The sequence below is a fragment of the Poecilia formosa genome, unplaced genomic scaffold (assembly GCF_000485575.1).
Source record: "Poecilia formosa unplaced genomic scaffold, Poecilia_formosa-5.1.2 Scaffold29, whole genome shotgun sequence".
In the NCBI taxonomy this organism is placed as follows: Eukaryota; Metazoa; Chordata; class Actinopteri; order Cyprinodontiformes; family Poeciliidae; genus Poecilia; species Poecilia formosa.
Window position 1 is genome coordinate 3140301 of NW_006799968.1, and position 24351 is coordinate 3164651.

The 24351-nt window shown below is 41.7% G+C and overlaps 1 protein-coding gene across 1 annotated transcript in view; it reads right to left on the reverse strand.

The window, feature by feature from the left end:
• akap13 (A-kinase anchoring protein 13) overlaps positions 1–24351 on the reverse strand; it is a 150219-nt gene that overhangs the window by 89093 nt on the left and 36775 nt on the right. The window contains exons 4-10 of the mRNA XM_016670010.1: positions 20980–21133; positions 16285–16448; positions 15669–15840; positions 8592–8775; positions 6225–6414; positions 3968–5978; positions 1440–1525 (exon numbers count right to left, since the gene is read on the reverse strand). Of these exons, the coding sequence (XP_016525496.1) occupies positions 1440–1525; positions 3968–5978; positions 6225–6414; positions 8592–8775; positions 15669–15840; positions 16285–16448; positions 20980–21133 (2961 nt within the window). The remainder of the gene's footprint in view (positions 1–1439; positions 1526–3967; positions 5979–6224; positions 6415–8591; positions 8776–15668; positions 15841–16284; positions 16449–20979; positions 21134–24351) is intronic.

Below are 24351 nucleotides of genomic sequence, written 5' to 3' on the forward strand. Positions count from 1 at the left end.
GCCAAAGTGTCCTGCTGTCTAAACAAGTCAAAACACACAGTGTGGGATTATTGATTCCTGCATTAATCTCAGGTCTAATTCCACCTGCCTTGAGATTTGCTGCTTATTATTCGGCCCGGAAATCAAACAGAATTCTGAGGCTTATTCTGACAATCAAAGAGCGAGGGGGGAGAAGCTTCTGGCGCTGAGGTTACGTCGCCCTCTGCTGACGACCCCACCGCCCTGCAGGCTCCTCTCGTTTTGCCCCCTCTGTCCCTCCCAACACATCTGGCATTCAGAACAAGCCGCTGACCCAGACCGCAGCCCAGGAATAAGCCGAGCCACTCCAGTCTATGGCTGCAGAGGAATCCGTCAGTCAGCAACATTTGGGAGCAAAGCTTCGTCTAGCTAAGGATTGCATCCATGTGTTCGGAGGCTGAGCAGACAGGAAGGGGGAGAGCAGGCTCCCCTCCCGGGACAGAGCAGCAGAGAAGACCTTGTTGATCTTAAAGCGGTCCTAACATTCATTCGGGTCTTCAACACCATATGGGGATTTAATAAAAGTCGGAGAGCCACTCAGCCTACAAGGGACACTCTGGATTCTTGCTGTCCCTCAAAAACATTTGGTGAAGTTATTCACTGACCTAATAGGCTGGAAGGCCTGACTTTTCTCAAATCACAACATTGCCAACATTTGACCAGGAAATATGCACACTGTAATAACCTCTGTAACGCTTTCTGAAATCATCCGCGCAGCAATCCTGACAACGACACAAACTAAAAGAGGCCCAGGCTTTTTGTCAGTAAAAATCAATCAGATCTCGTCACCATCGGTTTTTCTGCTCATTTTGCTCTTAACTGTAGTAACATCACACAAGTCAACTTCTCCTAACCTTTTTCATATTATTTATATTCCTAAACTCACATTTTCTGCCTTCAAAACAGGATTTGTTTGCATATTGCTCTGCTGCAGTTAAATATTTGGGCCAGATTTGAAAACACCAAATTGGTTTTAGTGAAATTTGGCAGCAGTAATAATAATTTAAAGAGATGCAATCAGTTTATAAGGTGGGCAAGTTTATAAGGCGTGGTTTGATTTTACTGTAAATTTCAGCTAACATGCTATGAAAACCAGATGATCTTCGGATCAGAAACTTTAAATTTACAGACGCATAAACCACAAATCCTCGACGGAAATAAGACAAATCCAAATCAGCTACTCCGACCACGCCTGCACAACATATAAAAACACTTTAAAAATGATTAAAAATAAATGTAAACACATTAACTGTGTTTTCATAATAGTCAAAAATGGCTTTTGTTCTTCCACAGCCTCTTTCCTCTGCGTTTGGTCTAAAAATAAATAAAGAAAAAATCCTTCTGCCAAATGCTACCTGATGCGTTTAAAGACACACTTTATCATCAAAGCCACGTTTACAACAAGGAGATTCTCATCGTACCGTCGAGGAGTCCGCTCCCTCTGCTGGGCCGCTTTCTTCCTCCCCCGTGCATTTCACAGCGTCCTCGGGTTTGTCGACTTCCACCTCTGGAGAAATGCATGCAAACACAGCACAGTCAGTCCTACAGCACATCTTCAGAATACACAAAGAGCCCGTGTTAAAAGACTTCCAAAGGGCACGTTTCCAGCATCTGTTAATAAGGCTGAAAAAAAAATACAAGAAAATACAAGAAAATGTTCTCAAAAGAAGATAAAAAAAAAACGTTGCTCCTATTCCTAAAGTAAATACGATGTGTTGAATATGAGAGGAAGTGAAAAACTATGGACAGAAAAGGGGAACCGACTACGATAAGATGTCCAAAACGTTGATTTACAACCTGAGAAAAATCAGAGACCCTGTCAGTGACGTTCCAGGGGGTCGAGGCCGCTGTCGCGCTGTAAATTTATCGTCCCACTTCACAATGACACGCCGCTGCGGAAGTGACGCAAAGCACCAACCTCGCCCTATTTACCTGTCTCTATTCTGCACAGTTATTTCAGAGGAGAGAAAACTGCACACTGGAAAAGTGTTGGAAGTTCACTGATAAGATGAGAGACTTTTTAAAAGTCTCACTTCCTGCTCCAAACACACACACACACACACACACACACACACACACCAGCTGGTCTGGGAGTGTTTGTTTTGCACAATCCTGCCTCTTAGCTGTGTGTCTGAGAGCCGGTCACGTGCGGAGGTAATGTGACTGCCGTCTGCTGACATATGCGACGCCCTGCAGCCAGAACAATGCATGTAATCACATTAAAAGTGCACATCGAAAGTACTGATACCCCTTGAACATTTTCCCACTTTTGTGAGGCAACAACCGCACATTTTAACGCGTTTCATGTGACGGGTCTGCACAACCAGAGCACAGTTGTAAAGGGGAAGGAAAACGACGGCGGATGCTTCGTAGAAACACTTTTAACTTGAGTTACTGCTGTAAGTCAGCTTTGTACATCTAAAGATGGAAATTGTTGCTCGTTTTCTTTCCCAAAATCAGCTCCAGCTCGGTCAGATGGGATGGAGAGCGTGAAAGTGTTGCCGCCTGCCAAGTCTGATGAGGATAAGACTAATAGTTGTCCTGTCACCTGAGCTGTAGATCTCCATAGTTACCATGGATCTCTTGGCTGCTCCTCTCATTAATGTGCAACAGATGAGCAACGCAGGGCTGCAGCTAATGGTTATTTTAGTAATGGACTATTCCACAGAATATTCTGACTATTAATCGTATAAAAAAAAAAATACACTGGAACAATCTGCAGATCTTTATACCGAGCCTTTTGTATACAGTGAAATAAACTATTCAATTCATTTTTTTGAATAATGAAACAAACATTTTATTGCCTAAAATGCAAAAACCTAGCATTCCTTTAAGTATACGCTTGATCATTTGCAGCATAGGATGCAGTGGCAGCTAGAAAAGAAAAAAAAGACTTCTAACATCATGTGAAAAGCTCAGTCCTTTCTGCTTGACCTAACATCATTACAGAGTAGGGCTAATCCGTTATGTTTTTATTATTCGTAACTGACATTTGTTTTTCAGAAAAATTGAACCAGGTAAAGCCAAATATATGCCACAGTTCTGGGTTGAAAAACGTTTTTTATACATCCTAAATGCAAAATACATATCTCTGTTGTCAAGTTTTGGCTTAATTCCTGCTCTGAGTGTATTGTTCTTTCAGCAAATTGCCCTTTTTTTTGTCCAATTCTAAATTAGTATTTTTTATTTCAGAAATCAATTCATTGCGATTAATCCGATTAATCTGATTAGTCATTTCAGCCCCAGAGCAACGCTCTGAGGGATGCTTGCATCCCGTGTGGTGTGACATGTTCCTTGTCCTTCGGGAAGTTGTTTGTTCACTAATGCTTTCTATGAAACCTCTGAAGCCTTCACAGAACAGCTGGAGATACCGAGAAGTACTGACATACAGACTGACTCTACTGATCGTTTAAGTGGCTTCTTAGAACAATTCAAGTTGCACTAAATTTTATTTGGAGGTTTCACAATAAAAGGAGTTGAATTTTTTTTTTTTTTACTTTTTGCTTCCTTCTTTCATTCACTTCAGAGATCTGCACTCCTTTATTTTCTTGTCAAATGAAATCCAAATCCATTATGTTCAAGTTAGTGGTTGGAATGTAACAAAACGTAGCTAGAGGAGTATTGAAGCTTTTGCAAGGCCCTGTATGAATATAGTTGTTCGCAGTGGATCTCAGAAGCTCAAGAAGTAAGCGCAACAGGTCTTAGCGACAGTGATATATCAGCAAGATGTCAGAGATATGCTAAAAACCCACTCCGACCACAATTAAAGCGAGCTGCATGGCATTTAACTTAGCAGAGCTTTTCCCATTAATCAAAAGAAAAGCACTGAATCGGATTTAGAAAATGAGCTTAGGAATGAAACATTGACAAACAAATCACCCCGTGATGCATGAGGGTGCAAACCTGAAATAAAACCAATGAGGAAAGTAAATAAATCAGCGTTTCCAACCTGGGTCTGCAGTCGCGCAGCTCTCCGTCGCTCCATCCAGTGAATCAGTAGAGTCTGGGTTGGCAGCCATCTGATCCTCGACGGGAGTGTCCACAGATGACTCAGCGACAGCAGCAGGTGATTCCAGTTCCAAAGAGACACCATCTACAGTGTCTGAGGGAGGCACGGCGTCCTGTGCTGAGATGGGGAGCTGACCCTCAGCCGACCCCGTGTCCTCAGCCTCCTTTAAGTCATCCTGTTCAGGCTGCGTTTGTGCATTCCTACTCTCCTCTGCTGCCTCTGGTTTATCATCGGCGTCCGTCTGTTGATTGTCTTCAACGGGGCCGTTGACTTTGACCTCTGAATCAGACTGGATGTCAATATTCCCATCAGAGCTGGAGGACTGCCTGATGTCACCTTCACCAGCTTCTGAAGTAGGGACATCCTCACTGACTAAAGGAATTGGATCCAACACTGAATCCTGTTCAGGAGATTCTATAAGCAGTTCCTCACAACTTTCAGGAATCAAGCAATCCATTGTCTTAAAGTCGTCCAGCAGCCCTGATTCAGGATCCAACTCATCTCTACTACCCTCTGAAAGGTTCAGGGAACTGACGGGTCCAGTGTCGTCACCTGGTGAGTGTTCATGGTTTACGCTGGGTGTTGGATCATTTGAGTCCTCGGTACATCCTGATGAGTAAATATCTACGTTCATAGTTTGATCTCCCTCCTGCATGGTGCTGTTATCCTGAGTAGGGTGAAATATTTCCGTTGAAGAACTTCCAAAAGATCTAAAGCTTCCTTCGTCGTCACTGGAGACACGATGTGCCACGCCTGAATCCTGGTCAGCCTTCCTCTTAGTGAGCATATTTCCTAGTGATGACTGGTCAGTCCGTGTTCCTTCCTCGGCACTGTTCAAACCCCAAAAATCAAAACTCTTGGGTTCGTCTGGAGTGAAATCTTGGAGTTTAGTGGTGTCTTCGCTGTGGCTGTCGCTCTCAGCTCCAGTGTCAGCCCCAGAATGACGGGCAGCTTCTGGACCGGAGCCCTGCTCCTGCTCGGCTGCGTAATCCTGACCAGCTGTTTCCTGGTTTTGTTCTTGGCTGTTTATGTCTGGCGGAGGTTCCCCCTCACGGAGGCCTTCTATCAGCAGTAGAGGAACGGCAGATTCACGCTGCTCGATTACGTCACCGCAGGCTATCGCCAACGGGTCAGGGAGGTCTCCTGGAGTTGAAACAGGGTCCGTCAACTCTTCCCTCCCTGCCTCCTTTTCTTCCTCCTTATCTGGATTGAACCCATCAAAGGGATCTTGGGGAAGTTCTGTTTGTTCTTCCTCAATGTTCTCTCCTTCATGAGATCTCAGCTTTTCTTCTGATTCAGTGGGGTTTAAAAGTTCAGAACTCCCCGACAACGGAGACTGGCCCATGACTGGAGAGTCTCCGCTGGCTGTCGTCAGAACCGCGCGCTCTGATCCGCCCTCCTCCTCTCCACTCGTGGCTGCGCCGTCTCCCGCTTCCTGTTCCTCTCCCTCCCCGGCCTCCTGTTCTTCCCGGATCACAGCTTCCTCTGCCTGTTTACCGCAGCCTTCTGCTGGGACATTTCCCACAGTGATGCTTTCCCCTTCAGCCTCACCCTGTGCCCCTTCACTCCTGTCACACAAATTCAACCCAGGACAGGAGTCAGCCTTCCCTTCTCGCTCCCCTTGGCAGCCTTTTCCCTCAGAGTTTGAACTAAGACACACCCCGTCCCCCTGGGGTTCCAGGCCGTGCTGTTGGGGAGGGATTTCTGACGCCGGAGGCAAACTTTCGTCTTTCTCCGAGTTACGAGTCTCGCCTAGTTCACCTACGACGGAGTTGCCGCTCTCCTCTTTGATGCTTTCTCCCTCGCTCCCTCCGGTTTTTGAAATCCAGCACTCTGACGTTGAGTGCAGCTCCTGGAGTCGCTCCTGACAGGTTAAGTCTGTTTTCACACCGTCACAACACTCAGCAGCAGTGTGGAGTGAGTCCAACTGCAGCTCCAAGACAGAAACTCCCTGCAGAGGACAGAAAAACGTTACACTTTGGCTTTATTTTCATCGAGAAACTAACAGAGCCGCACTCTTTCAGTCTCTTATCAACAGCCAGCTTCTGTGATTACATAAGGTGTTCCACTGCTTAAACAAGCCTGAAGGTTAAAAAAAAAAAAAAAATGAAAAAGACAAACAAGCTGCAAAGACCGGGAGCTGAAAGGCTGCCGGATGACACCAGTGGGACAGGAGATAAGGGGTAAGGCGACTCACCTTGGCATGGAGGTGGCCTAAAAAGTGCAGAAGATACTCCACGCTCTCCTGAAGGGTCGGAGCGCTGCGGCCAGGGCGAATGCTAACCGTCAGAGTGTGTGTGTTCAGCGTGGGGGAGTTGCAGCACACCCGAGCATCCGCGGACACCAGCTGGAGAGTTTCAGACGCCTCGTCCGCCTCCGTCTCGGCCCTGCCGTGAAACAAGCGCCGTGATAACTTCCTTGAAAGACCACTCCTGGTCAATAAACCTTCCAGGAAAACGTTTTAAATCCTCCTCTCAAGTGTTCCAACTTAAAGCGTGTTCCGACTATTCTTTTTGCTTGCAGAGACGGTTCCGTAAAGTGGGACGCACCTCCTTGTAGGGCAGATCTGTTTGTGCAATCCTGGGTGGATCGCTTCAGCTCAACGCCGAGGCCCGTTGGCTGAAGTCACCGGCCCGTGCTGAGAGTGACTTCACTTTTCAAGAGCCAAATGTAATCATCAACACATAAAGGGAGGGCTGGACGTTTTAAAACTACACCCGGCAACGGGGAAGCTCTCTAAGTGGCCGTTTTCTTTCAGTTAGTGGCATCCTCATTTTAAGTTAAGTGCAAACTATTCTGCCATAAACACGCAGCATTTCCACTTTAAGATCCTCAACCCATTTAGTCAGCAGCTGTTTTGTTTTCTTCCTTGTACTTATATGTTTGTCTATAGAGGACTGGCACAATTTGACTCTACGAGTCTTTCAGTAAGGAGGGTAATATTGTGGCTAATACCTGACAACTTCAACGGGAGCACAATTCGAATTCCCAAGCTACTTCCCATGACTGAGATGGGAATGTCACTTGCCTACAAATTGTCTCTATCTGCTGAGTTGGAGAAGGGTTGCTTCAGGGGCTGAGTGCCCATGTTCTTTGAATACTTCTATTGTTCAGAGAAGACAATATCATTGTAACAAAGGAAGGAGGAACCAAATTAGCGGTCTTCTGGTTTGCTGCCATACAAGTGTTTGCAGTGATCATCGTTTTCTTCCTTGTGTTGTCCTTCAGTTCCTGTCAATTCACACTTTCGCTGTACATCACACTCATTTTGTACATGTAGACACATTAGTTCTTACCTGTGCTCTAAAACCATCAGTATCAGCTCATTTTTCTTCATAGTTAAATGTTTTCATTAGTTTTGAAGATAAATTACAAAAAATATTCAGGCTCCAAAGGTAATTGAAGTGATATGTATATTATTGTCTTCAAAAAAATCTGTATTTCATTCTATTCCTAGTTATTTTCATACTGATCTCATTGAATATGGCATGGAACCAATGTGTATCAAACCAAAACCCCTCCAAGTCGACCCTGCTGGCAGATTTATAGAGTCACATTTCCCAGCAGCAGAATGCAGGAAATGACTTAAAAATGTCAGGTGGACTGACGGAGGAGTTGGTACCATTTCGTACTTAAAAAAAACAAAAAAAAAACCTATGAATGAATAAATAAATAAAAAGAAAAGCAGGTACAAAATTAACCAAAATTCCAAAGCTACGCATGGGGCAAAATGACCAGGTTATATAGTGTGAGGAAGGTTTGGATGAACCATGGTTTATTTTTAGAGCAATGTGCCTATAAAAAAAATAAGTAAAAAAATAAATGTAAAACAGAAAAATGTCTCACTACTACCAATCTGACCATTTTTGAAACACAGGCCACACATGAGTCAGAATGTGAGATAATGAAGGGAATTTTTCTTTGCTATAAGGTCCTGTTACATCTTTCAAATATACGAGTTGCTCTTGGTGTGCTCTAATTCAGAACAGTGGGTGAATACTGAGATCAACGGTGTGGAAATCACAGTTTTCAAATGTGTGATGGCCTAGTGTGCTACTTTACTATGATACATAAATATCATTGTATGTATTTGTTCATATTAAAACATTCAACTGACCATCTGGGGAATTACATTCAGTGCTCCATAAATTTCTTCCAGAGGCGTTCCTCTTTAACCTTTGCTACACACTGCCAGTCATCTGGCTGAAAGAATGCTTTTACGTTTTTTCTTCATAAGTTCAAAATATATATAGTTTTTGCACAATTTTGCCTTAATTATTGCTTTGACTGATGGCCTTTTTTATATTCCACTTAATGATAAATCAATTGCTGAATTAGTTGATTATTTCAGTAATCAGTTAATCATATTTAATTTGATTAATCACAATTCGTTGAGCCCTAATAGCATGTTTATCAAAATAAAAAAATGTTGAATAATTAATTTCTAATTTTTAAAAGTTATTTAATTACAATATGCTTTCCTTATTTTGAGCATTTATGCATTTATCTGAGGTCACAGCAGCATGAAAGAGTCAAACTATGCCCACGTCTAAACTGCACTCACTTTGTGAGGAGCTCACGGAGATGCTCGTGTCCTCGTTGTGTCGCCACGGCAGCCGGGGTGTGACCTTCTTTGTTGACCAACCGAAGGGCTTCCCTGGCTCCGGGTTGCCGCAGCAGAAAGCGGGTCACCCGAGAAAGGCCACGCCGTGCCGAGAAATGCAGCAGAGTCTCCTGAGGGCTCGGGCCTGCAGAGGAAGAGACAGAAGATGACAAATGCACCAATAAATACAAACTCCACAAAACAAAGAGAGGCTGAAAAGAGCATGCAGTGGACCAGGGAAACCGATTTGTCGGTGCCACATACCATCACCTGAAGCAGCTCGGCAACACACAAACTCTGCCAGCAGAAACAGGCAGCAGCCCGGTAAACAACAGACATTTCAGATATTTACTGAGTGCTAAAGCTGCAGCTTTATGCTGAATTCTTTTGTGAATAAGGTTTGAAAAAGATGCAACAAAAAATAACAAAACATGACTTTTGTGCAGAAAAACATTCTGAAGCTGGGTCTCACACGAGAACACTGAAATTATCAAAGCCGCTTCACATAGTTTCACCTCAGTAGAGGTGAGCAACATTCAAGTGCACCAGATTCCCAGTTTTAATTTAGCCCGCTACCTGCCCTCTGCCTCTCTCAACCTCCTAATAACACCATAAACTGCTGAGACGGGGCCCTTTAAAATTCCCACAAACAATGATGATTTATGTACACACACGCACACACACACAAACCTCCTCATGTCTGCCAAAGCAACAGGTTCTGAGAAAGGTTGCCTCCAGCTTTAAAGACCAAACTGCCAGCTGATCCACAAACCAGCTCATGTATAAATAAACATCTCTGCATATTTCCTGATATGGCTGGTTAAAAAAAAAAAAAAAAAAAAAAATCTGCTTCTAAAGGAACCTGATCCAACTTCTGCGTAAAAACCTTACAAAGAAAAGTCTGTGGAAGACTATGGAAAAGTCTATGGACTTTTAAAGAAATGTCTTAGTTAAATGAGTTCTGGCCTGCAAACCGTGATGAAAACGTTTTGCACGGCGTGTGTGATTATTTGTGTGGCAAAAACATAAAGCGTGTTGCAGCGTTTAGTGGAGGCCAGAAATGGAAAAAAAGGGGACAGGGGAGAAACTTATCAGCACCTGAATAATTATCAAGCAACTTCTATATAATCAGTAGCGTCTGCAGATGAATGGTTACAGTCCATTTAGCCTGGGCCGGTCCCAACCGCCCTGCCTTGATGAACTTTTAATCTAATTGCTGAAACGTAACGCTCCACTTGGTCGGGCCGGGGCCGGACTGGAATGCGAGATGCCAAACTGTGGCAGGAAATGCTTGGCTGCTGGGTTAGTTGGTGGGTTTACTGAAAGATGGCTGCCGTTCTAAGCCATGAAATTTTCACACAGAGAACGGAAAAGAAGAAAGCCAGAAAGCTCAGCAAATTAGTTCAGTTTGAAGGCTGGACGAAAAGGTTTGCTGCTCCTTGGCAGAAACACAACAAAGCTCTCAGCTGGTTGCCTTGCAAAGGGTTTGTTTTTCCCACCTCTGCAAATCTTAAGACTGAAAATGTTCACATTTTTCTTCTTTGGGAAATGAAAGTTCCCTCAGATTGGATGGATAAAAAGAATGTCATCTCTTTGGCAGAGATTTGTCTTATACCTATAGGCTTTGATCTGGGGAAAAAAAAAAAAAAAAAAAAAAGGGTTTCCCAAAGTTGAAGTTGAGACATTGCTTAGGATTGCAGATCAACAAGTCTGTAGATCCATCTACTCAATGTCTGTACGCACTTATTGTTGCAGGGCCATAAGTGCCTATTTCCAGCAGTCATTGTTCGAGAAGGAGGTCATAGGGCAACAAGCTACATGTCCATCATGGGGCAAAACAAAAGCACACAGAACAAACAGCCACACACACAGACACACACACACACACACACACACACACAGACACAGACACACACACACACACACACAGACACCCCTAAGGACAATTTAGAGAGACCCATTAACCCAACAGTCATGTCTTTAGAGTGTAGGAGGAAGCCAGAGTACCTGGAAAGAACCTAAGAAGGCAAACTCCATGCAGGTAAACAAAACTGACTAACTAAAATGTAGTAACACCTGCATACTCAACTGATAAGAGGGCATATGGAGTGTTGTGCTGTATTTTGAAGGTTGGACACAAAAAGGTTTGGGAACCATTGATCTAAACCACTCTAGGTGTATCTTTAGGGTCAATGTCCAGCTAGATGTTAAACCTCACGGCACAGTCAGGTACTATGCAGCCTGATAGGTTTTCTTCTAGTATTGCTCTTTTAAATCTGTTATCTCTGAAAACAGATTTAAAACCGGTGCAGCATAACTGCAGATTACACATTATAAAATAAGCTGCTACACAAAAGGATTTAAAGGGGCAGTATTGTGCAAAAATTGACTTTTTTTAGCTTTACATCATGTTATAATATTATTCCCTCATCGAAAACCTACCTGGCGTGTTGCATTGATTCTGTCATGCGTCTTCTCATTTGAACACTGGTAAAAACTATTAAAGGGTTAACAGAGGAGATGTTGTGATGACTTCCTGAAAGTGGAGTTTCAGAAAAAGCAGGAGATGTCCAATTTCAAGGCATTTAAATTATGAAGTGAAATGTCTTTTAAGTCATATTTGATATATAGCCTTTTTATAGCAAGTGGAAATAACTTGATTGTGCTGTAAAATGGGACTGTGTGCTTGAGAAGCACGTAACACTGCCTCTTTCTAAATGCAAAGTTATATATGGGTGCTATGGTAATGTAAAGCTGATGTATGTTGATAAAAGCACATCACATTAATTCCACTGCGGCCATAAAGGATGGCGTTAACTCGTAAAGAGGGAACAATATTTCTCCTACGAGCACAAAGCACGTCTGCTTTATGAAATGATACAAGATCAACTCTACAACACTGAGCTGATCGAAACTGCGGATCCTTCAGACAGATATCGATTTTTGTTGTGAACCGTAGCTCACTGTCCAAAGATAATTTGACACCTACTGCAGCAGCCCGCTCAGACAAACTGGGAACTGTTAAACCGTTTTAATGACATGCAAGATTTCCCAGGTGAGATGAACATCCCCCCCGACAACAATAAATAGCTGGCGGTGGCGTGAGATCAGTGGCTGCTGTGGGCCCACAGCGTGAAGGATGACTGAGATAAACCACCGTCACCTCCACCTACATTCCTCCGCTATCCATCATCTGACAGGTCTGATAAATGGGAGAGCGGGGCCACGCTCCTCTCCCCTCCCCTGCAGTTCATCGTTGCGGAACGTCTCGCGTTGAAGAGGTGACATATTGCGCAGCAGAGCCTATTAGAGCGCACATCACTCACCGCAGCTGGAAGCAGCTTTCCACGTCCAAACTGTGACAACTGATTGCGATGCAAAAAAAAAATATAAAAAAGGGGAGGGGGGAGAGTGGGTGTGTCTGTGTGTGTCCATTACGTTAACAAGTGGATCTTATCTAATTGAGAGGAAGCCCATTACTGAATTCATCCATTTATTTCTCCGACTGAACACCAACGACAAACAAAATCTTCTTAAGAAGCGCGGAGGCTCTCAAACCCAGCGGCAAGAACTTCCTGTGTCCTGTCAGCCCGTTTTCGTCAGTCGCACTGAAATATTTCGCCGGTTCTTGTGCCTTGGTCCAAACATCCAAATCTGAGCTGAACCATGAGATATTATCTTCGCAATAGCCAGAGGCAGAGGCAGCACACTAACTACTCCCAGAAGTCCTATTTACGCTGCTTCACACAGAGCAATTACCTCGCAGAGTTTATCATCCACATCAGCTCATTTAGTTTCCTTTAACTGATTAAAGTGAAATGAGTCAACGGCCGGAGAAAATTGCCACTTTAATTTCGATAAAACCGTGTCTTAGTTTGCACTGATACAGCCACTTCTCACAAACCAAGCTGCTGCTGCCTCTGCCCAGAGAAGATGAGGACGAGAGCCGAGTCTACGGTGTTTTACATTGTTTGAGTAGTTACTGCTACTTACGTAGCAACAAAACAGTGTTATTTTATAGAGGTTAAGGTACGATAAGTTTGGATTTGGTCTTTCAAAGACACATTTGAACCATTTTGTCTGTTTGGAATATTAACCAAACAAATGTGAACAAGTTTGAAAAAGCTGCAAACATGCAGATTCTGGAATGACATTGACCTAAGCCCCATTGAAAATTAATAAATAAATAAAAACATACAGCTAGAATCAAATCAAGATCTTGTTGACAGCTATAAAAAGCCTGGAGTTTCTATGCAACTTACTAAATGACTTTTGTCTGAAATTAAAGGATTATATATTTTATAGCCACAATTTGGAGCACAGTCCAGTAAATGTTACCTTCAGTTGTCATAAAAATGCTGCGTACTTAAATCAAAATTGACTATAATTGGGCCTCTGTCACTTTAAGAAGCTCCTGTTCTTTCCGACACTCCGCTTTCACCATGTCAAGATTGCAATGTTTCTCCATCAGTTTTACAAATGTTCTTTGGAGAATTGGACTGAGAAGTAGTTTGTATGATAAGCAGTTCCACCAGATGTTTGCCAATTGTTGCTGCTGCTAGTCTGGAGGAGCTGTGAGGGAAGGGATAGGGAGGGGTGATCTGTGAGGCGGAAGCTCGTCTGGAGACTGCAGCTCCGAGGAGGAGTGGCAGGAAGGCAGTTCTTAGTGATTGCAAGCATTTAGGCGCCCCCATTGGTTACGTCGGGAGATTCAAGGATTTCTCAAACGTGCATTACAGAACCATAGCAGTACTCTGGGTATGATTTTGATGAGGAAATAAAATCGTAATGTAAAGTTCAAAAAAGTCGATTTTACACAATACTGCCTCTTTAAATTTCTTTGACACTGTGTGGATGAGAAAAAAAATTTACAATAAATTCTCACTTGCGCATCCAGTTCTTGTTTTTTTTTTTATTTTTTCTTTAAGTATTGAAAGTATTTGACAGAGAATCATTGAACCCTAAAAATATGTTTTAAATGCATCTTTAAAAGGCCAAAACTAGCACATGCCTTCATGTCAATGATGCTGATACTTCTCACTGGCATTAAACATCAGGTACATAAACCTCTATGATGCTTTGAAGCTGTCAACAGTTTCTGGTAGGAAGGCCAGATATCAGGAAGAAATGGATACCCTACGGACAAATTCGACACGAACATCTTGTGTTTCCCAGGCAGTGTTCACCCTTCATCTAGCACCATTCTGCTTAAGCGCATCATCTCTATAGAGCCAGTTTTGTAGTTGCATTACCAAGAAGTATGACAGCTATGTAAGATTGAGACTTTATTAGGCATGGCCTCTGCAGACTGGTTTTGCTCTACAGTGTTAGTCAGCGTTGCTCTCGCTCCTTCTGGTGAATTCCACACCTCGTTATCGCTCGTCATTTCACATTTCTTTGGTAAAGAAGGGTCCCTTGTGGCTTCTCATGCATTAAAACCAAACTCAGTCAAAAAATAAATGTAGTCATGTGATCCATGTTACAGTTTGTGAACTGACGGCAATCTTTGTGTCATCATGCTTTTCCCATCTGCTTTTAATGGCTGGAAATAGACCAGGCATATTAGTTTTAGTAGAAAAAGCAGAATTTGCTGGGATCGTCTTTGAGTTGCCTCCTCTCCCGACTACAACTATGGCACAGCAAAACCCTGTAGGTCCAGTCTTGCATGGAATGGATTATAACCTTTTTTTTTTGTTACAGACAAAAGGTTTTATAATTGAATAGCTATAATTTTTATAAATGTATTCGAACCCATTCAAACAAGAGGTTCAGACCACAGTTACCCTGGACATTACTGCCTCTAGCTGCTGTAACGTAAAATATGGTTAATTCCACTCTGCTTCTGCGCTAATGGTGCTTGTGAGTAAGAGAGCAATTTATTATTGAACAGCAATATTCTTTTGTAAAAGGCAATTACTTCAATCAGACCATAATGCAAATTACACACACTGAGTCAGTACATAGAAACAAAAACAACTTAACAGTTTTGTGTTGTTTAGCTATAATATAGTTCCCTACAAAACCATTCATAGCCCTTGAACTTTTTCACATTTTAGCAGGTCACAACCACAACCTTTAATGTGTCTATTGGAGATAGGCTGACAGAAAGTAAACGTAAAGTGGTTACCAGTCATTTATACATACAGCCAATAAAAAGATACATTAACTTTTTTTCCCTCACTGTCCAAACAATTTTTTTCCATTTTCTGAATGCAACAATAGAGACGGAAAGAATATTGATGTTAATTTCTGATTTCAGCTGTAGTTGTGAATAGGAAGGAAAAGAGTAGGTAGTTTTAAAAACTTGTCAAAAGACTTAAAGGCATAGCTTTATGCGTTTTCAATGCGGGTAGTCATTTTATAGCAAAATCAAGTAACAATATTACCTTCAGTTGTTATAAAAATGCTACATCAAATATGACTCAAAAGAAATTTTACTTCCTGATTTAAGATGTTGAAACTGGGCCTCTGTTTCTTTAAAGGTTTCTACTCATTCTGAAGTCACCACAACATGGATCCTCTTTTAACCCTTTAACAATATTTTTACCAGCGGTGCACTGACAAGCAGCTCGTATGCTGAGCTCAGCAGATGCGCAGCTCCAACAGGTGTTTGCTAATTGACATTGGCTAGTCTGAAGGAGCTTGGAAACTGCAGCTCCTACAAGGAACTGTACCTAAAAAAAGAAGAGGAGATGCACCTTCTGTCCCTCCAGCTGTTTTGCACATCTAAACGGTTGCCACTGGAGATTGAAGGATTTCTAAAACATTCATAAAAGACTCAAGGCAACACTTCAGTTAAGTTTTTGATGAGGGAATAAGATAATAACATGATGTAAAGCTCAAAAAAGTCAATTTTACATAATACTGCACTTTTAATTAATAACAATCATACACAAAATTGGTTTATCACAAAAGTCCAATATGATTCATTATTGTTTTTGGTAACAACATCACAAACTGTAAAAAAAAAAACAAACAAAAACCCCCAAGTAGGAGTAGTTCAGCAAGGCACTGCATGCAGTGGTTTTCCAGGCTCACCGGTGCTGTTGGCCTGTTTGCTGCCCATTAAGCTCCATCCCGGCGGCAACACGAGGTGGCGGAGGGCCAGCGCCAGGTTCTCATCCAGGCGCTCACACTCCTGCACAGGAATCTGACACTCATCCAGGAGCAGGGCCCCGTCGAGGCCGTCGGCCCGGCCCGCTGTGCTCACCTGTGTGGAAGGTGATTACAGAGATGAGTCGACTTTTTAGCAGAGGAGAGCGAACAGAGTTTTTGGTGTGTGCTCCTTTTAAAAAAAGTCGAGCACGAGAGCATTAATCAGGCGCTGATAAATAATGGAAGACGTAAATGTAGGGAGTCGTGTTTGCACGAGTGCAATTTGGAGCTGCGGCTGTGTTATTGAAAACATCGGGTTCAGCGAGTAAAGAAAATAATGTTCCATTTAGAAGTGCATGAACGCCGAACTCCGGATCAATTTCCTTCTCTTCAATTGTACGTTTCTAAGAGACTCCGAGCTGAGAGACGGAGAATTCAGTAATAGAGTATTAATGTCAGACATTAGGGCAGCAAACAAAAACAAAATGTATCATTTGGTTTCCCTGCTCTCAAGTGCTGCACAAGATCTACTGCTATGGGAGATGAAATGACGGCTCACCAAGAACTGGGCCATGTCAAAAGCCAAATCCTGGACAAAGCTGAATCGATGCTCGGCCAATGGAGCCACGCACCCCGGGCAGGGCGCTGGGTCCTCGGGGTCCCTGGAGGGAGTCTGGGTGGCTGAACACAAGGTGACCAACACCACCTCGCAGCAGTCATGAGCTACAATACAATGAGAGAGAAACAAAGAGATCAGAGGAGGAAAACCAGCCTGGAGAGGACTCAATTGTTTTTTGTTTTTTGTTTTATTTACACCATTCAATCAATATAATTCATGTCACTTTTTTGTGTTTTTTCACCCTTTTTTACCCTGCAGCTGGAAATAAAATGTTTTCGAGAGCTTGTACTACTTTCATTTGTGAATTGTATAAAAAGAAATTTTAAAAACCCGATCAACACCTCAGCACCTTTAGCATCTATTAAACCTGCAGTTTTAACCTGTTCTGATTTTTATCATAATCATCATCAGTCTCTTTACATAAAATACATAAACATTATTCTAAATTATAAGATGAAATTTAACCAGGGCTAAATTACTTTAGTTATTGATTAATCGGTTGATTGTTCTGACGATTAATCATATAATAGAAAAGGATTCTGCAAAGATTTCACTTCAGCCTTTTTATACAATACTACAACATTTCAAGCAACTCGATTCCTTTTTTAAATAAGAAAATGTTATTGCCTGAAATGCTTAAAAAAAAAAGCATACTAACGTACAAACCTCAGCCCTTTCTGATTAACTCAACGTCAATACAGCTGATATCAACATTCACGTGTTTATTTGCATCTATTAATGCTTTAAAGTACTGTACAAAAAGGCTTATACAGTTAAATAAAAAATTTGCAGAATGTGGCATTTGACTTATCCGATTAATCTATTGTCAGAATAATCAATTCCTAAAATAATCATGGGGAGGAGCCAAAGTTATGTTTTCAAACATCCATCTATCCATCCATTTTCTAACACTCTTGTCCCTTAGTGCGGTCAGGAGGGCTGCTGGTGCCTCTCCAGCTAACGTTCTAGGCGAGAGGCGGGGTACCCTGGACAGGTTGCCAGTCTGTCACAGGGGCAACACAGAGACAGACAGGACACACAACCATGCACACACACATTCACCCAGGGACTATTTGGAGAGGCCAATTAACCCAACAGTCATGATTTTGGCTAATTCTAGTCTTTTGGAAATTGGTTGAGTTGTACGTTTGGATTAATGAGCTACCCAGAAGAGAACAGTTCTATTGAATAATTAAAAATATGAATTAATATTTAACTTTTCTGCCAATGAGGACTTTACTGAAACCTGATATTAGCGTTCCATGAGAATCTTTCGAGATGGGTTTGATGCAGCCTGCAGACGTTGTGCAGTCTTATGAAAGCAAAAGTGATGAACAGACGGTTGATACTGACTGAAAGTACAGCAATCTGACAAAGTAACAACAACCCTGACTTATTTTCGTCTACAAAACGCACGTTGACAAAGTGTGGAAATATTAGGAGAATGAGGCTGAATTCATGACATCCTCTGATGGTTTTCATTAAAAAGCTCTATGCTTCAGTTTGGAGCTGCCTCCCTGTCACACCGCACGGTTCCCAGGGACACTTTAGTCATTTCCTTGACGGCAACACTTCAGTAGCTCCAGCGACGGCAGACGTTTAGCTCATTAATGTGATTTGCCGAACTAAAGACACTCAGAGTCACAGATTAACCTGACATGCTTGTTCCCAGGCTGTGAGGAGGAAACCTGGGCACAGAACGGAAAACGAAAAAAAAAAAAATGCAAACTGTATTCAGTACATATTCATCATTTCAGACTTGCAATGCTGGAATAATTCCAACTCACAGAAAAATTAAAAGCAAATACCAGTAATCTTTATCTTACTGAAACATTTGTCCAATTGAACTCCACCACCTTTGTTGACAAGTCAGACTCCAGCAAATTAACAATGCACCGTGCCATCAGTTATATTTTGTTTATGCAAATGAATGCAATGAAGGATGATCACAACAACAGAATGAGCGTGGAGGACCGAGGTCTATGCAAATACACTGCAGTTGCATGAAACATTGGGAGATGCCGTAAAATATTTGGTTGTTTCAAAAGAAATCTTCACATATCAATTTTTTTTTTTCACAAGGGCAGGGGAGGGACTTCCTTTCCCATCTTGCAGTCTGCCGTCAGGATGATCTTCCTTGGATCTGGTCATGTAGTTGTCATAAATGTCCTCACGTTGTAGATATTTTCTTCAGTTTTGATTGTTGATTTATGTGACTTTCTTAATTATATTAAATGATCTCACTTTCTTCAGGCTGTCTTAGGGTGATAAATCTCTCAATGTATCCAGTACTGGCAGGTTTCCTGCTTCTAAAATATTGTAATCTTTTGAACAACTACAGTACCGCCTCCAATGTCAACATTCCCCGTGTGTGATTTACCACCGCGCGGCTCTACATACAAACTGAGACGGCTGATGGCAAGCCAAGTTTGTGTTATTGCTTTACTCGAGGGCATTTAAATAGCAGCGATTCACAGAATGCACCGCCGTTTTTATTATTATTATTTTTAAGCCGTCTGGGAAATCCGTCCTGTGCCATCCTGGCCGGCTCCAAGCTCGGCCCTTTGGAGTCCAAATCGGCCCGACGGAAGAAGCAGCGAAGCGGAGCCGATCTGTGAAAAGAAAGTAACACCTCTCTGCAACCCCCAACAGACGGCTGTAATTCAGCTGAGCTCTTAATAAGATAACGCCGTTTATCATGCCCTGTCTTTATTCTTTACCTGTCAGGAAGGAAGGGAGACGCAGAGGAAAACAAATTCAGCTACTGCTCTTCCTCGTGTCCCTCGTGCTCTGTGCTTCTCCTCACATCGTTTATTGTTGGACGTGGAAAAGCATCAAAAGGAGATTATATCTTCTGTTTGCCAACTACTGCAGCAGTTTTTAATACAGTTTATCGTTTTTAGTCGACTGTCCAATATGTTTCAAGCAGCTCTACACTGCACAAAACACAAAACCTTACCAAGTAATTTTGGTTTAGTTTTCAACAGCAAAAATCTTAGTACATTGAAATAAGACAAAACTAACTTAGAAACAACTTTTCAGTAGGATGTGGGAGCTTGTTTGAAGTCAATAATTCCTTTATATTGATGAAAAGTTACTTGTTCTATTAAAAGATTATTTCACTAATAAGACATTTTTCCATGTTATAGCTGAAATAATTTAGCAGTGAAACTCACACTTTCATCAATATTAAGGAATTAGTTATTTAAAACAAGCTCCTATATTTTCAAAAACGTTACTTGTAAGTTAGTTTTGTCTAATGTCAATCTGCACTAAAAACTAGACCAAATATACTTGGTCAGATTTTATGTTTTTGCGGTGCAAGTCTTGCTTTACGATACCCGACTCAACTGTACAGAGAAAGGTTAAAATCAGAATGAAGCTGGTTAAATGGTGTTGAATGTGAACCATTAAAAAATTGTTCCCTATTGAAAAGCAGCGGGCAGAAAGTGACTAGAGAGGAGATGGTGCTAATGTTGTGAGCCCAGTCAGCAGATTTATACCAATAGTTGACAACCAGTATGACAGACTAGGCAGCTTCTAAATCACTTTTAAAAGTTACCCTTTTTATAGACACTTTTCAGTCTCTTCACCAAACATCATTTTAAAACTTATAATTTATCCGTTTGTTTCTAGTCAATATTACTATTATTCTTTTGATTACGTATTGACTTTAGGAATAATCAGAAGTGAGGAACAAAGTATTAGTTGGACACTCAACAGGACACACTGACTGTATCTAACGGAACTGAAATATCACAAATGCTTAACTATCCCAAAAGGCAAAATGACTGTCAGTGGTAGTCATCTTTTGGTATTATTAACCTTGTGTGCACAGTGAACTTTGCTCCTTGATGAGTTTGAAGCTGTTGCTCATTTACCAACTCTGTAGCTCAACAAACATGGACTGAATTTACTCAATATAAGCTCAGCCAGATGTAATTCATCAGTCAGATTAATAAAAAAGGAAAGAGAAAGATTCATGTTGCTGCAAAATGCAACAGCAGCTAGGACAATAAATGCTTGAATAGCTTAAAAAGAAAAAAAAAAAAAACAACAACATGTAGTTCCACTGGCAGATTTTTTCACTTACAGTAAGATATTTTTCCAGTTTTAAATGAAAAAATCTGCCAGTGGAACTAGTACAGTTTGTATTCAGGAATTATTGATTTAGAACAAGCTTTTATATGTTGTTGAGGAGTTACCTTTAAGTTAGTTTTAATTCAAGTGTACTACAATAATTTCAACTAGACAAAAATCACTAAAATTTTGTGTTTTTGCAGTGTAATGAAATCTTACATATTGTCTCAGAGTGCACAAATAAACAGCATAATGCCTCCAGCAGCCATGTATAATATTTCTATCTGCTTAGTGATCACTTGCTACTTTGTGTGAAATATGAATAAATACTCTTAAGGTTTGTAGTGACACAAACTGAGAAGAAACTGTAACTGGTATATATAATTCCCATTGCAGTGCAAATTGAATTTCAGGTTTTATTCTTCTAATTTCGTCTATTTTATCTGTTGAAAATAGAAATTTTGAAAACGGGAGAGACATTAGATCACATGTGTGGATTACTGTCTCTCTCTGTTGCTGTTGGGAGTAGCCGGGGTTGCGGCGACGGCGGCTCACCGGGACACAACGCCTGTAAGGTGTCATGGCTGCTCCTCAGGGTGCTGGTTAGATGTCTCTGTGTGCTGCCGGCGAACAGCAGGAAGTAGTCCACTCCCCGATCATCTGCAGCCAGCTCTTCGTCGGAAAGCTGCACTGTGACAACACATCGACCCTGCTGAGACAAACGGGACCGTAAGTGGAAGGAAGAGAAAATACAGAAATGGCATGTTCATGCAGCAGAATGTGTACAAAATTATTAGGAGAGTTTTACTTTTGACTTGCCAAATGACTTCTTTAAAAAACTTCCAGAATATGAAAACGTGGAAAACTTAATGGGTTTCTAATACAATATTAGAAACACATTAAAATATGCAAATAAATATAAATTCCTTTTTAAATAAGAAAGTAAACATTCTACAGCCAAGAATGCAATACTTTAGCATAAATCTCAATTGGGTGAAGATAAAACAAAAAAAAGGAACAATTCTAAAATTCTGGCTAAAACATATTCAGAGACAAAGGCATTTTTAGCTTAAATGCAAAATGTATACATGTTTTGTACAGTTTTGGTTTGATTACTCCTCTGAATATGTTGGGGGGGTTTTTCAGCAAATGCCGTTTTTTTGAGTCTGCACATGTGAGTTAACGATTAATCAATTACTAAATTAGGTGACAATTAATTCAATGATCAATAAATCGTGAGTAATCCAATTAATTGTTTCAGCCCTTCTTTTTGTTAAGTAACTGCAAGGCTATGAATGCAGCAATAAGATAGAAAATAGAAGGAAAATAGTAAAAATAACAATCCTGACAGTGTTAGGGGGACTTTAAACGTCATTAATTGGAATTTATCGTGACAGCGATAATTGAAAAATATTTTCATGATAAGAAACGTATCATGAAAAATAGTAAACAATTTAATAAATGTCCACTCCTAATAGTGATTAATCGTGATTAATCACAGGGCCGGCGTGTGATTAAGCTGATTAAAATGTTTTGATCGATTTGACAACACTACAAAATACAAGCAGTTTAAAAACAAACCACAAAAGCGTTGGCCATTTAGGACCAGTGTTGGAAAATTGGGGAAGTTCTCGTCCAATTAGGCTGTTTTTTAAACGCGTTTGGCTGGAGAAAAAAAAAAAAAAAAAAAAAAAAAACTAGGTTTGGGCAGGTTGTTAAAATTTGGGCTGCTTTTCACAACATTTGGTGACAAAGTTCTTTTGAAATAGTCACCATTATGTGGCAGAAAAACACAAAATAAGCTAGAAAGCTAGAAAGTGTTACTCATCTTTCTAGCTAATTTAGTTTGAAATCTCTAGAATCTGTTGAACATGACATTCTCAATAATTAATCAAGTTTCACTATGTGGTAGTGTTGTAAAGCAGAAATCCCAGGAAAATATTAAGTTTTAAAAAGATATTTCGACATAAAAAAACTCAAGTCTCATAGAGATCAGTCAAGTCCTTTGCAGTCCCAATGGGATCTGGTTCTGGTCAGAATATAAGAAAGGACAAATCATGGGGCTATCAACATGAATATCATTACATTAATTTTGGAGTTGGATGGGTTTTACATTGTTTTTGGTTTGGAAACTCAGATCTGGCAACCGTGTTTAGGACACCAGAAGACAGTCAGTTCCTTCATTTGTTTCAGTATCTGGAGCTTTTTAACAGCACAAAATTTCAGCCACATTCAGTTCAACTGTGTGAACTAGATAACCGTTGAATTACCAGAGCGCAAAGATTCAAAAGCGTAATTATGCATAAATGCTGTCTGCTTTATTTCTAAAGCAACAAAGGCCCAGAGTGAGGTTGCACAATTTGTGGAATGATGTGGTGTCATCTGAAGACAGACCAAAGGGGGGAGGAGATGGGACAGAAAATAGGGATATTGTTCAATTCAACTTTTTTTTTTCCCTCCACTGAGGCCAACAGAATGGAGAACGTCTCCAACCATTTACTCTGAGCGACGCTGCAGCTTTTTGACCCAACGTCTGAGCTGAGCAGAGGGTCAAAGGTGCTGCCTTCCTCTCCTTCAGGGCCATGTTTCTTCCAGTCTAGAAGGCAGCAGCGAGGCTAACCAGCAGCCTTGGGACCGGCAGGCCTCTCTGTTTGGCAAAGCCAGAAATGCTATTTGAACGATTTGAGTGGAGGAGACGTGTTCAAAGTCGGCCCAGAGGCCACGGACAGAGAGAGGCAGCCTGGAGGAACCTTCAGAGAGCCAGAAGTCAGGAAGCCGACTGGCGGCATGCTTAGCGGAGTGCCGAGCGTGTCGGCTTTAACAAGAAGAGATGAGGAAGTGCAGTAAATGAGTCGCCGGCCCGGCGGAAGCCAGCAGGCATGACATCCTCTCTATTAAAATCTCATCTCTTATCCTCAGCTCCGACTGGAAATTAGGGTTTGCCGCGTCGGGAGTGAATTGACACCTCGGTGATTTTGGCAGTTTTGTGCTCCGTGGGAAAATGAAAATACATCGGTGTGAAATAAGTTCCACATTTTCAGCCACGAACAAAGGAGAAGCAAAAGGAGAAATGATTTTCTCTCTTCCTCTGGATCACTTCAGATAGAATGCCGACCCGTCACACTCCGCGGCGATAGCAGCTCGGGCTTCTTGCGGCAACTCGGCGGGCCTCGCGGTTTCCCCAAATCACCCCTTGATAAACGATGCAACATGGAGGAACCTCCTCTGACATAAGAACACCTGAAAGTCGATTCGTTGAGTAAACATTCACAAAAAATATTTATATATGTAACAGTATTGGGCAACGAGAGCCGAGACGGAGGCTGGTGCTGAGAGAAAACAGAAGTGAAAGTTGAGAAGAAAGTCAGCTGAATAAGATCGTTGAGAGTCTCTTTTTGGAGGCGAACGTGTTGGCAGCAGGCGAAGAGACGGGAGATGTGAAACATCTGCTGGAGACGGCAGGAAACAGAGCTCCACACACAGCCATCTTTGCAAAACATGCAAAAGAGCACACACAAACACACACAAACACACACGCTTACACACACAGGAACTATGGTGGCTGGAGGCTAAAATCTGTACAAAAACACATTGAAATTACTTATTTGTCCGACTTAAGCGACAGAAAGAAAATATATGTTTAAAAGCCGAGTAAAGCGCGCCCATGTGTGTAAATGGACGCCTGCATTGCCACGTTAAATACTTCAAACCAGCGGAGAGCAAAGTGACCTGCTGAGGTATTGACCGGCTAATCATGAAGTTTCAACAAGAAGCAAGCAGCTCTTTAGCGACATGAAAAGCACAGCTGGAGGCTGCAGAACTCAGCCTCTCCTCCCTCACCGCTTCCGAATACGCATGTATGAGCTGAGCTGTTTCCCCGACATCCAGCTGCTGTTTGTCCAGGTGAGCAAAAGGTTCATTTTAAAT